We start from the raw sequence: 14235 nt of genomic DNA on the forward strand, positions 1-14235 counted from the left end.
GCCACACACAAACATAAGTCATGTACAGACCGACATATTAATTAAAATAACATCTGATCCAGCGGACTGAGACAGGAAATGTAGACTAATGTGGAACCAAGATGTGAAAAAAGTACTTTAACATTGCCATTTTGCTGGGTTGATGGGGGTCAAAGTGGGGAATGACCGAAAACGTTTGAGAACCACTGGGTCAGTCTATTATAAAAATGCTGGAGTGTAAAACATTGGGAAAAAAAAATCTAGAATGGTGGAGTAGGCTACTTTTATAATTGTCTATTGGTAGATGCTTAGGCCTAGTCTAGTCTACATACTTGGGCTACATTTTCATCTGGAGTTTAAGGGTAGGCTATCACTAGGCAAATATTTTACATTTCTGATATGGGTTATCAGATAAAGAACATCTCATACGTTTTAACATAAAGTGTAAGGTTTTTGAAAACACCAAAGAACTCCGGTTAGCATACACTTTCCTCAAGATTCTGCCAGGTGGCGTATTTTCATACCACAGACAGACGATCTAGTAATAATGGTGCGAGGGCCGTAAGAAATCCTGCAGTATTGCGTCACGACGAAAGTATCAACCCTTCATGTACTTTGAAGATAGTCATTGGATGATGAATACAACGCACAAGGACAAACCCGATACAATTGGTTTACCCAGCTGACAGTCAACACGGCGAAGCGAGAGTTGACGTAATCTTTTCAGTAAATCAAGGCATTCAACCATCTCCATAGCTAGCTAGTGAACCGATCCACCAGCACCGCTCATCTCGCAAGGAAAAATAACCTTCGGCCGAAAGCACCGAATGCAGTGGAAGCCCGTATGGTGGAGAATGAAGCATTGCTATAATGGGTGTATGTGACAAAAACGGAACTGTACAATCTTTTTATGTCCCTATACTCTGATTATTGATCTAGACGTAATTCAGCCTCCAAATCCTGCTGGTTTTCTATGGTGTTCTAGTCTTTTCTCGTAGATCGTCTAAGGTGAGTAATCTCTAGGCCTATTTACTTACCCCTCTAATGAATTTAGACAGAAACACTTTGTCAAAGATGCATTATTAAGGTTATAGCTATATTTTGTATTGCAGCATTGTTTGCAAGATGGCAGGGAGGTGTTTTGGGTCAAATGCTTAGGAACCATATTTGTCTCCACGGGATGTAAGCTAGGTTAGCTAGAATTGTTTTGTTTTTCCTCATATTATTCCTGTGCAATGTTATGTGACGTTTCATGTAAATGGTGCCCCGTCAAGTTGTTATGCTATTAAGGGCGTTGAAGAGTTTTGTGGGGCTAAAAATATGATGGAAATACTGTAATCAGATGAAATCTTAACCTCAATTGCATTCCCATGTTTAATCGTTAAAGCTGTTGTGTGGATTTGCAGCCATAGATGACTTATAGGTATCAACATTTGTTTGAAAATCACCGGCGCATGAAGTTGCAACACTGTAGCCATAGGCTTCTATTTTGGCTAGCCTACCGCAAGGCGACATAGGATCCTACAGATTTCCTCTCAACATCTGTAGGATACGTATGTTACAGGCAACTGTTAAACACAGGCCTACAATCTGGACTGTAATTCCACTGGCAGATTAATTCATATTAAAAGATGCTTTAGTTCTTCTTGCAATGGCAAATCTGAGTGTTATTGTCTGGTTAGCCTAGCCGTTTCTTCTCCTGCCCAAAGTAGTCGGATTGAATTTCATGGGCGTAGCAATGCTTTAGGAAGGGAATGTCTACAAGGGCACAGGATCACAACATCTCTTTTCAAGAAGGTTATCATGAGGGTTTTGCTAACATTATTGTTGCAAATGTAAAGAGATTGGGGCTTACAGCAGTAGGAGCGTTTGAGCAATGCAAACTCGAGATTTATATCCCAAAAGACAGCCGTCAGTTGAGGTCAGTTAGGTGATGAATTTGCGTCTTGCACGAAAATATTCGTGTTTACATATATGGATGATCATCTTGTCAAATATCTACAAGCTATAGTCTGTATAGCCTGTGCCGGCAGTGCTTAAATGGAATGTCCAGATATGGCCCATCCCTGCCTGCCGCAGGTTAGCGGCAGCCATGTTTACGAGTCGAGCCAGAGAAATACAGTTCGGGAATGGAAACGAGTGAGAGCAACCCACAGATCCCAGACCGTTGTAATGTTACATACAGATCAAATGAAGTGTGTGCAATCCTGCTAAATAGCCGTACTGGTTCTCATTGATAGCAATTTCTGCTCAGTGTGTTCTCGCATTCCTTTGGTCTTGTTGTCCCTGACATGACAGTTTCATGACACATGGGGCTACCTGCATTCACTATGTGCCATCATTCATTGTTTATCGGGCCTTTGTGTTGACTTTTATGCATAGACCTACGGTAACTTTCAACTATAATAAACGCTGATTTAAACACAATTCAGAAACCCCAATAATGCAGTTGTTCGGCGCTTCAATGCTCTAGTGAAGGATTGCAGTCAAGCAAGATTGTTGAATGTGGGGGGGATTATTTGCTGCAGGCCCTTGGTGACATTTTACTGTTATGGCACTTACTGCTATAGACTGAACCTTATTATGTGTATAACTGTGTAATTGTGTCATAACTGGCTCATTTAATGATTTTGTCGATTGTGAGAAAATCTTAAGGTCTTCAAATTTTTTTTCCTAGGAAAAGCGGAATAACCCGGGTGTGAAAACCCCACAGTCGCAACCATGTCTGGGGCCTCGGTGAAAGTTGCGGTGAGAGTGCGCCCCTTCAATTCGAGGGAGACCAGCAAAGAATCCCAATGCATCATTCAGATGCAAGGCAAGACCACCAGTAAGTGCCCTCTCTATTATCCAAACACAAATGTTTAAATGGGCTTTGTTCTTTCTCTTCTGCAAGTAGTTCGAACTGCATGGATTCAAAACATTGCACAGCCCAAAGTAAGACAAGCAAGCCTAAGAAAACCAGAATTAATCAGAAGAGCTGTAAATTGGGGAGAAAAAGGAGAATATCTCCAGTTTGATGCTAAAAGGCTGTGAAAAAGATCCTGTGAATTAGCCTCCCTCCTCTCTTTGGAAAGAGGAGGTGGAAGGAAAGGATTTGGTGCCGGAGGACCTCTGTGTGTCAGGAATGCTGAGCTGGTCCATTTTGAAGCCACTTTCTCACCTCCCCTGGCTGGCAACCTTCCACCCTGTGTGTGTGTGTGTGTGTGTGTGTGTGTGTGTGTGTGTGCTGAGAAACTCTTGAATCACAATTCAGACATAGTTGCTGTCAAGGGTATGTCATTGTTGATGTCTAAGACACCATCTGCCCTGTGCCCACATTGAGATCAGCCAATAAAGTTGCTATGTTAGCTTCTGGGTGGTCATGAGGTCATGTTATATTTATATCCTGATCCTTTGTATCCTGAATCATTTAGTCAATAGATGAGAATTTTGGGAGGTGGAAGTACTCCTGTTGAAATAAAGTCTTGTGATCCATTTAATCTATTATTAGACGTCCACATCAGAATCAGTATAGTTGTGTTAAGCTTGTATCTATCTATCTATCTATCTATCTATCTATCTATCTATCTATCTTATCTATCTATCTATCTATCTATCTATCTATCTAAGCACAGACTTTATATTTATGTGTGCCTCATGTTGTTGGCTGAGGATGGGAGTCTTTGCTGAGTGACCTAGGTGGAAAAACACATGTAGTTTGATGAGCCAGGGTGGACATACGCAGCCATATGACGTGCGTTTGAAGTTAGTGAATCATCGTGCCCACCCAGTATGAATCATCAGCTAGAATCTGTACTGGCAAGTGCCATATAATGCAGATTTCTGCAGTCTGTTTATGGTTTAAAAATATATATTTTCAATATATTTCTTTTGCAACTAAGACCGTAGACTGTATAACTTACAGGAAAAGTCATATTTTAATCACAAGATCCACAAGAGATAGTCATGCTCAAGCATTTCCTCTCATTACAAGGTTCAATAATCTGTGCCAAATTAAACCTCATTGTATCAATGTGGATGTTGAGTTCCAGCCGATTTTGGTTCCTTATAACACTTCAGCAAAGCATACTACAATGCACACGTGTTTCCTTGTAAAATGTTCCCTGCATTGAAAGTGTCTGGTAGCTGGTGGAACCTCTCTGTGTCCCAGCAGACAGGCTGGCCTGCAGTAGAGGAGTCTGATGCAGAGGTATGCATGCAGGGTTTGAAGCAGGGCGGTGAGAGCCTGCGAGGAGAGGCTGCAGTCCTTTCTAGCTCTTCGCTTACGGTGCACGCAGGCCCCAGAGTAGAGGAGAGTTGGCCCTGGGCCCATACCTTTCCTCATCAGGACACTAATGCGGAAGGTACACCCAGCAGTGGTTTGTGTGTGTGTGTGAGCGTGTGTGTGTGTGAGCGTGTGTGTGTGTGAGCGTGTGTGTGTGTGTGAGTGACTGTGTGTGTGAGTGTGCGCGAGTGTGTGTGTGTGTGAGAGAGAGACTGTTGTGAACATAAATGGTTGTGTGTGTCCGGGTAGAGGTCTGGATGGAACGAGGACGAGTTCCAGGTCATGTGACCGTGCTGCATGCTCACATTCGAGGTTGTGTGTCCTTGCAGAGGTTGGTTCATATCACTGACTATAAGCACATTCTACCAGAGGATGCCTGAGCCTAGCAGTGTTACTAGGCTGTTTTGTCCCGACAGTGTTACAGTGTTACAATGGTGTTTTGTCCTGTTGCATTGGTTAGGGCGAGCTGGCTTAATCCTCTGAAATCATAGAACCCCTTTCAAAACAAGATGAACTTTGACACAAGATGAACTTCTTTGGTCCATTCCTAAATGTGATGACCCTTGGGGGAAAGTCTCCCTGAAATTGAGAAAGCAAACTGCACATCCTTGCGACCTTGGGTGCTATTGACCTGGTGCCTTAGTCGTGGTGGTGGTATTGATGTGTGTTTCGAGGCCTTGCTAAAGGCTTGCTTCGCTTAAAGCAGGAAATACCCGCCAAAGGCATGTTTGGTGAGAAGCAGGAAATACCTCAGCCTCACTTGTGGTTTAAGGTGCTTCACACATCCTTAGAAAGTTTCGATTAGTAGGCCAAGTTTGCGTGCAAATGTTTGAGTATAAAAGAGAAGCACAGGTTTATGGATTGCACTTTGGAGGGTTTGCTAAATTAAAAATAAATTGCTAAAGATTGAAGCTTACTTCAAATGGACGTGGAATATTTTTTCTAAAGAAAGACTGATGTTGACTAGCTCTTGTGTGTGTGTGCCTGTGTGTGTGCCTGTGTGTGTGCCTGTGTGTGTGCCTGTGTGTGCCTGTGTGTGCCTGTGTGTGCCTGTGTGTGTGCCTGTGTGTGTGCCTGTGTGTGTGCCTCTGTGTGTGCCTCTGTGTGTGCCTGTGTGTGCCTGTGTGTGCCTGTGTGTGCCTGTGTGTGCCTGTGTGTGCCTGTGTGTGTCTGTGTGTGTGTGTGTGTGTGTGTCTGTGTGTGTCTGTGATGCCTTTTAGTCCTTTACTGTCATGCTATTGGATTTCTTGTGTGATAGTGTGAGGACAGAATGGCAGCCTGCTGGTCAGTGGCTGGATCATGGCAACTGTTTTAATCCCTGCAGGAAATGTGTGAGGACCATCCTCTCTCTCTCTCCCTCTTCTCCTCCTCCTCCTCCTCCTCCTCCTCCTCCTCCTTTACCCTTTGCCAAACAATATGGGTGTGTGAGCCTGAATGGGGGATGGTAGTGGGCATAGTTGTGGTGAAGTGATTATTTGATTAAGTCTGAGGGTCTGATTTCAGCCCACCCACCCTCCACCTCCCCCACCCCTACTCTCCAAAACACTCTCTTCCAACTTTCCCTCAAGCCAGACCTCTCTCTGACTCTCTCTGCCCCCCCACCCCCTCTATCTCTTTCTGTTTGCCAGGGCAGTGTCTGCTGAGGACTCCTGGTCCCAGCAGAACTAATGTAATCAGTGTGGAGTGGGATAGTCGTGAGGGGCTGCCCTGTGCTGAGGGGCTGCCCTGAGCCCTGAGCCATGGATGGACTCTCGCTGGGGTCAGAGCCTCCAGTGCCTGCTCATCCCCTGCCGCCGCCTTATGTAACCCCTCCTTGCGCCCCAGCCTGCTGCTGCCACCCAGTCCCACTGGTGGTCTGTTTTGGCCTATTTAGAATATGTCGAGCCAGTGCTCCCATTTTCCTCCACACAATCAGGTTTTTCTGGTGGTCCAATGGAAGCCACGCGCCTCTCTATTCCACCTTTGACTAATTTGGAGGCTGGGTGTCCATATAAGAAAAGGGAAGAAAACATAATTGCATTAGGGATGTCTGGGCTTATGACCTTTTTAAGAGGGTCAGAATGCTTCATTCTGACAACACAGCAAAAGCCACCATTTTCTATTGAGTGGAGACTTTCTCCATCTTTGGCAAATGGAGGTACAAGGTGATCTGACAGCTTGTCTGCTGGGAACGAGGACTACCTGAGAGAGAGAGAGGGGTGGGGGATGTCAGCAAAAGAATGGCTCTGCCACTGATGGACAGCCAGTTGTCAGAACTGGGATGAATGGAGCATGAGTTGGTGAGTGCAGACGCCCAGCAGGCTCAAGAGGAGTTGTGTTACACGCTAGAGAGAGAGAGAAAGAGAGTGAGGGAAAGTGAGAGAGAGAAAAGGTGAGGGGAAAGAGAGAGATGCCCTAGGGAGAGAAATAGCAATGGAAGGAATTTGGTGATGGGCTGGAATATGGACTGAGAGAAAGTCACATCTCAAGAGATGGAGTGATTGTCACATCTCAAGAGATGGAGTGATTGAGAGAGGTAGACAGAGAAGGTTATGTGGTGAGGAGAAGGAATATGAATGCAGTCCGATGGAAGGTTATGTCTTTATATTGAGCTGTCAGTGGACGCGTGTGCTCGTGGGCCGATTGACCTGATTAGGCAGCGTAATCCCCGAGCTCGGCTGAGGTCGGCTCCAGGCGCTTAATCCCCCACGAGCCTCCCAGGTGCCCGAGCAGAGCCGCCCACACTCAAGGTGTTGCATTCCTCCGCCACCTCGTCCACCGTCACTGTCCCCACCGCCTGCAGCCACTACATAAGAGCATTCCAGACCTAGTCCAGAGCGAAGCCCGTATTCAGGTTAGCAGGATGTATTGGCAGACAGTGGAGCACACAGTTGGGGCCTGACCCAGACTTGCTGAGCTGTCCCATCTACAGGGCAAATGGGGATGGAAATAGTGGTGGCTGGCTTGATCCTGAATTGTAATGACCAACCAGAGATCTGCTTGACGGAGAAAGAATGTGTCTATACTTAGAGGCACGTCTATCTGTCCATACGTCAATAAAGGGTGTGAATTGTTGCTATTTAAGGGCTATAATTGATTTATTTCACAAACGTTGGGTAAGAGTGTTATAAATCATTGTTATAGCCCGTCACCTGTATCAGTGCCACTGACCTTTTGACCTCCAATGTCTCTCAAGACCATTTTAGGAGAGCTAGCTAAGCACAAGTATTTCAGCATGTTGCAATGGCTCCTTTTTCAAGATCAATAGTGACATTTCCTGTTTATTCGTGCTAAAGTCTTTGCCTAGATCCCCTGTAATTGCCATTGAATAAGCAACATCCCATATTTCTATGCACCAACACTTCTGTCACAGATGCAGATATTCTGTTTGTCTCCATCCACCACGACAGGACTGTTACGTAAGCGAGAATGCAGTGTATGCACTGCATATAGAGGTGCCCTAGATTGCCTTTACGCTGCTCTAAGTCCAGACCCAGCAGCTGTGTACCTTCTCTCATGCTCATGGCTGTGGTCATTGTAGTTTATTATTACGCACCTCTGTGTGGGCTTGGTCTGCTCCATCAGGGTAATGGTGGGGTTTCATACTCGCGTGTGTAGCCCCATCTGTCCAACCCCTGGTCCTCACGGTCGTAACTCAGGCTGGGTCTAGCCGGGGTCAGCAGCCCTAAATCCAACACAGTGCTATGCGAATTAGATGCTTGAACTCTAACACGGCCATTGTTTGGTTTTATAGTTGGATACGTAGCAGGGCTGTCGTTAATCTAAATCTAAATAAATACTAAAAGCAATGTAAATGGTTTTCTTTATATTTTCTATTTTCTCAGTCTGGTTCTCATGCCAACTGGAATGCCCTGTCCTGAAAATTTAGTTGGATTATTTAATTGCTGAAATGCTGAAATCCTTATGAGGAGAACAACATTCATTAGATGAATGGGTGACAAAGTTTTTCTCTGTGCTGTGTCCAAGCTAAGCCTAAATTAGCCTGGAAGTCTCTTCCAAATATTATTTGACGAGCGTATTAAGATGCCTAAATCTGCGTGTGAGTGAACAGTTACAGCCCCTCTCTGCCTCACCCTCACTTACTTTCTTTTTTCTCTCTCTCGTTCTTGCCTTGTATGTTGTCTTGACTGCAGCCAGCTCAGGAGGGTTTACAACTGTAGTTATGAATGAGGCACAAGTAAAATGGCAGGAGTTATTTTGAGACGCCTCCTAATACGTTCCATCTGAAAGAATTGACACACATTGTGACCATAAAATGCATGATCATAAAATTATGATCATAATAGTCACACTATCATAGCTCAGGCATGGATACTATCCCACGCTCTGAAATGTAACTGCAAGAAATTCTGCATCTTAAGGTGTTTTTTAAGGTGTTTTTTCCCCCTGTTGATTAATGCTGATGCTCAGCAAAATAATATCTATTAGTCAGTCCTCTCTGGCTGTTTTAAATACACATGACTCTGTGCTCATTATCAGCCATCGGCCTTCAGCCGTGCTCTTGATTGCGGCTGCACTGGCTGTTCTCAGACCTGTGTTGAAGACGAGGCATGAAGGGGGAGGGGGAGATGCTGCACCGAAGTGCCGAGCACAGGCGCTGTCACGTGCACAAGAGCGTGAGGCAGCATCACTGCCTCATGGCCAGGAATTATGGGATTTTTTTCCCCCTCTTCTCTCTCTTGCTCTCCCCCTCCTCCCCTCTTACTCACTCACTGTTTCTTCTTCCCTTTCGCTGCAGGGGCAGTGGTGTTTAAGGCACACACGCCAGTGGAGGCTAAATGAGATGAGATTAGATTGGGGGTTACAGGGAGCTTCGGCCCTCAGAGGACTGCTGGATGGGGGTGTGTGGAGAGGGCTGCAGATGGGCCCAGAAGAAGTGCATCCATCCAGTGTTTGATTAGTATCGGCTCAGCTTTTTGGCACTGCCTTAGCTCCGCTCCTCACAGACATAGACACATCAGAAATGACTTCAAAGGACCCAGCGGAATTTGCCTTGGCTGCGCCCCCGGCCGAAGTGAAATCTATTACCTGAATTAATAAGAGCAGCAAGCCAGGCCAGCGTCCAGCCCGTCTCCAGTGAGATGGCACAACACCGAATAAATCTCAGCGCTTTTAGTGTCCCCGTTGCCAGAGTACAAGACTGGCCCTCAAAGGAGAAGCCGACCGCCTGGATGTTTCAGACTTGATAGTAAATAAAATCTTTGCAGCTCAAACTTGCAGGTCTTGCATTATCGTTTCCCCATTTTATCCCGATTGATCTTGTTTGATTTTTGTCCATTTGCAGAATGATGACAGACTCTGATAGATTAATCCGATTGTGCATTATCTGATTGATTACATGTTCTATTGCAGTGTGTGGCTTGGTAAACCTTGAAGGGAGTATGGTCACCTAGATGTAGTAAAGATCAAATGTAGCTTTTAAAAACAAGCCTCTGGCACCCAAATTGCGGCTTACGGCCCACTCGCTCTTTCCTAAGTCCACTGTCCTCTGTGTAAGCAGCTTAAGCACACAGAATGAAGGTGGGTGTGTGTTTTTTTTTTTTCTCCCAAAACCAAGTTGTGTGTTCATTAGACTTCAGGACTTCAGCCCTCAAGGCTGTGCTTGTTACCTAAGAACTGAGAGATGGCAGTGCAAGTCTCCTCCCTTCTCTCTTTCTCTCCTCAGTCCTCATCTATCCATCCACTCAATCTATCCATGCATCTGTGTTCTTGCTGATACCCATACATCTTTTCCTTCCCTCCCTCCCTCCCTCCTCCTTTCCTCTCCTTCATTCCCTCCCTCCCTCCCTCCTCCTTTCCTCTCCTTCATTCACTCCCTCCCTCCCCCTCTGTGGTCTGGCCAGTGAATGAGTAAGAAGCTGTATCAGCAAGCAGCAACAGTGCACACAGGCCTTTGTAATCCAGGCACGGTCTTCGGTGAGCTGCACTGGCATTCATTCTCTATTATTCAGCAGGCGCGGAAGGCCAGATAAAGTAGACACATTTTCATTTTCCCTCTCCTTCCCCACACACTCAAGGGTCATGGGTTCTCTGAACTTTGTTTGGCTGTTTTAGACCCGTTGGTGTTTTACACAACTAACACACACACACACACACACACACACACACACACACACACACACACACACACACACACACACACACGCATACATGCATACATATTTGTTTGTGCAGAGCATGAATAAAGTCATTATCTATGACCTCCGAAGAAGATTTTAGAGGGCCATATGTGGAAATATTCTGTTAGTTAAAATGTCTGCCTGATGAAAAGGAGTAATCACATGCTGTTCATGCTGAGCCCGTTGCCTATGGCTACTTAAGACACACACACACACACACACACACACACACACACACACACACACACACACACACACAAAAAGACAGAGACAGAAAAAGAGAGAGAGAGAGAGAGAGAGAGGCACACACGCAAACAAGCATCACTTCCGTTCACTGGAGAACAAAGTAATTAGTCATCTGACAGCTAGTATGCTCGTTAGCGTGCTTGTTTCCCGGTCAGCTCAGAACCATCTTATGCCACGTTGCCACTACAGCTTCCCTGCTCAAATCCCCAGTGTAGAGGAAGCGCCGATACCTCCATGCTGGCCATAGGCGGGGTGGGGTGGGGGTGGGGTGGGAGTCGGGTGTGTCATGGGTCACGCTTTCACTGAGAGTGTCTGTTCGACTCGGGAGGCCCAATCACAGAGCAGATTGGGGTCAAACAGGTCATCCCTATGTTAGGCAAGGGGCCCTGTTGTGGAATCTCATGTTCTAAAGAGCTCCTAGCTGTACATGTGCAACAGTAACATGCAGCGTGTGCAGTCAGTCATGTGACTTTGGCTGGTGGGGATGTTTGACTAGGAGGGGAGGTGAAGGCGGGAGGGTCTGTGTTGGGCAGAACAAAGAGGGGTGACCTGTACAAAACCAACAAATCTGACCGCCATCAACGGGCCTCTCCCCTAGCGCACTTTTTCTACAATGACCCGCTGACTCGGTGTGCTTCCACAAGCCCATACAGGCCTCAGATCAGTCCTGGTTGAGCGACTAAAGTCATACCATCAACTATAGTGGTTGTAGTAAAAGCATTAGAGAAATTCCACACAGGTCGTTGCTGTTTTGCCTGCAGCGTAAGCAGGGTGTATTTCTATGTGTGTGGAGGTAAGCCAACACCCTTCATATGGCGTGACATTTCAGATGCACAATTCTCAGGAGATAAAAGCCCTGTGGTGAGATTGTCGTCAGATGTTGGGTAGGGAGGGAGAAACCTGAGGCTACCGTGAACCTGTGCCCAGAGAGTGGGCATGTGTGAGGTGAATGGCCTTTATCAAAATAGACTGACACACTGTACTTCTCCCATGCTCCTGGAAAGTGTTATATTTAGAGCAAGACACGGCTCGGACCAGTGCACTGGAAAGGTCTCCTGCCACGTGGATGCATGTCACAGACATAAACAGACACACACACACACACACACACACACACACACACACACACACACACACACACACACACACACACACACATGAACATGAACATGAACATGAACATGAACACACACACAGGGAAGAGGCAAAAGAGGCGATCCAGCACATTCTACAGACACTCTCCTGACATGGATGCGTTTTGATCTGTAGATGTGTTGGGTGTCTGGGGCACCTGTCAGCATGCTGCTTCCTGGTTGGCGGGAGTCCACAGGAGCGTGTGTGCTGTTGTGTGTCGGCCCAGCGGAGCTGTAAACAGCTGAGATTTGGAACATGTCCTCAGGAAGGATTCCAAGACATCCTCTCTGTGACAGATACCCGACCACACCATACCCTGCTCTCCCCTGGAAGGTGTAAACCACCCTGCATGCTGTTGTTTACTCAGGGGGGGAATGGGTTCGAGTTTGCCCTCTGTGCAAACACTATTTGACCGTTGTGAGCATGTGGGGCTTTGGCTTTTCATCGCTTGTTTTTAACTACTGCAGGTATTTGTTTGAGTGAATGGAGAAGAGGGACATTGAATTACTTTCCCGTTAATCAGACCGGCTAAACAAAAAGCCTAGTTTGGCCAAGAAGCTACTATCAGTAAGAGAGACCTCTGCAATGAACAATCCAGGAACTTTGCCCTGGAATCTCTCTAGGTTTTGGTATTTCCTCCTTTTGAAATGTTCTTCCCCACATTTACTAGGCCTCTTTGTGGACTGCACACATGGACCAAGTGGACCACACATTTGAGTGTTTAGGCACCTAGCCTACGACATAAAGACATAAGGCACCATTCCCTTGCAGGAACTTGTAGGATTTCAAGTGGTTAAAATACAGGAACGACCCACTACTTGGTCCTTTTTGTCTTTTGGTTTTCCACTGTGGTGCTGGAGACATTTCTCCATTTCTCCATAACATTTCTCCAGCAGCAACAACAACAACAACAACACAACATTAGACTGTTAAACTAATAATTTCTAGAAAATTAGTTAGGCTTACCCTTGAGGTTGAGTCGACAGTTGAATATAAATTTGCACTCGATTAAATGGCTATGGGGCCATGGCAACTGTAATTACTTGATAAATTGCTAAATACCAGAGCCAGTATGATAAATTAAAGCCTATATTTCAGCTGCCATTTTGGCTGTGTTCATTCAGTGGTGGTTACCGCAACAAGCTATAATTTATTTTGCTCTATTCAACATGCAAGCAAACGACTCTGAAAGAGGTCCTACAGGGGCACTTCCTTCAGTCTGAACATGGACAAAGGTGCAGGCCACCAGAAAAATGTCCTGCAAGTCAGGAAGGTTGTGGGGTACAGCTCTCTCTCTTTTCTCTCTCTGTTTCCATCTCTCTCTCTCTCTCTCTCTCTCTCTCTCTCTCTCTCTCTCTCTCTCTCTCTCTGTCTCTCTCTCTCTGTCTCTCTCTCTCGGTCACCATCTCTGCCACCTGCCGCTGTATAAATAGCCAGGCCTCTGCGAGTGGGAAGCTGGGACAGTCCCCACTTCTCTCTCTCTCTTCTCCTCCTGTCCTCCTCTCTCCTCTCATCTCACAGTTGTTTTTCAACAGCCATTTTCCCCCTTCTTTCCTGGCCTCTCTCTCCCTCTCTCTCATTGACTTGCTTTGAAGCAGCCATGGCCTCACAGGTTATCTCATGCTGTGATTTTATTCTTTGTAGCGTATCTGTCGGCTAGTTTGATCCTCTCGTAGACATCACAGACAGGAAAGGCGCCCCACCTGCCGCTCCCTCTAATGCTGTTTCTGTTTTGCTTACAGCGGCCATAAAGCTCGTTTTTTATGACTCATTAACCGGTGGAGTCTTTTTAAATGCACTCTGTAGGAATGTCAACAGAGGAGATAAGAGCTGTTATGGGGAAATATTATCAATGACCTGGTTCTTCACACATCCTAAATCCTCCCGCTTTTTTGAGCTATCTCAATCTTTGATTCTCTCTCTCTCTCTCTCTGACCCACTCTCACTTTCTCTTTCTCTTTCTCTGGGGAACCGCTCACCATCGAGACTGCTGGGAAAAGTTTTAGTCCCCTCTCGTCTGAGGAAACGGGGCCAGGATGAAGCCTTGTCATAACAGATGAGCTCACGCTCCGCTCTTCAGGCCCTGCCTCGTCCCACCACTGCCCTTGTCTCCCGCACTCCTCCCTCGTCCGCGCCATTGTCCCTCTCTCTTCCTGTTACTCTTTCCCTTTCACACCCCCAGCGGGACACGGCCATAGAAGCGGACCGAGAACCCTAGTGGTCAATGTCAGCAGAGACCCAGTCATTTTTAGGGCTTACCAGAGACTTTTATTTTAAACCACTTGTTGAAGGTCCCTAATTGGTCAACTTGATTAAGTGAGATGGTGTCATGATTAGCTGACATTTCATTTTTGAAGCTTAACCTCTCTGCGGTGCCAAATTTTTATTTGGAAAAACCAACAGCAACTTGTCTATGTAACTCAAGAAACCCCCCCACCCACTTCCACCTCTATCTTGAGTGTACTAAAAGCGGACTGATATCATTTCAGTTGT

General features: G+C 46.1%; 1 protein-coding gene across 1 annotated transcript in view; it reads left to right on the forward strand.

Annotated features, from left to right (window-relative positions):
- The first annotated feature begins 702 nt into the window (after positions 1 to 702).
- kif1b (kinesin family member 1B) overlaps positions 703 to 14235 on the forward strand; it is a 68788-nt gene continuing 55255 nt past the window's right edge. The window contains 2 exon segments of the mRNA XM_048241712.1: positions 703 to 987; positions 2657 to 2806. Of these exon segments, the coding sequence (XP_048097669.1) occupies positions 2701 to 2806 (106 nt within the window). The 5' untranslated portion in view covers positions 703 to 987; positions 2657 to 2700.

Source organism: Alosa alosa, chromosome 4 (genome assembly GCF_017589495.1).
Source record: "Alosa alosa isolate M-15738 ecotype Scorff River chromosome 4, AALO_Geno_1.1, whole genome shotgun sequence".
Taxonomy (NCBI): domain Eukaryota; kingdom Metazoa; phylum Chordata; class Actinopteri; order Clupeiformes; family Clupeidae; genus Alosa; species Alosa alosa.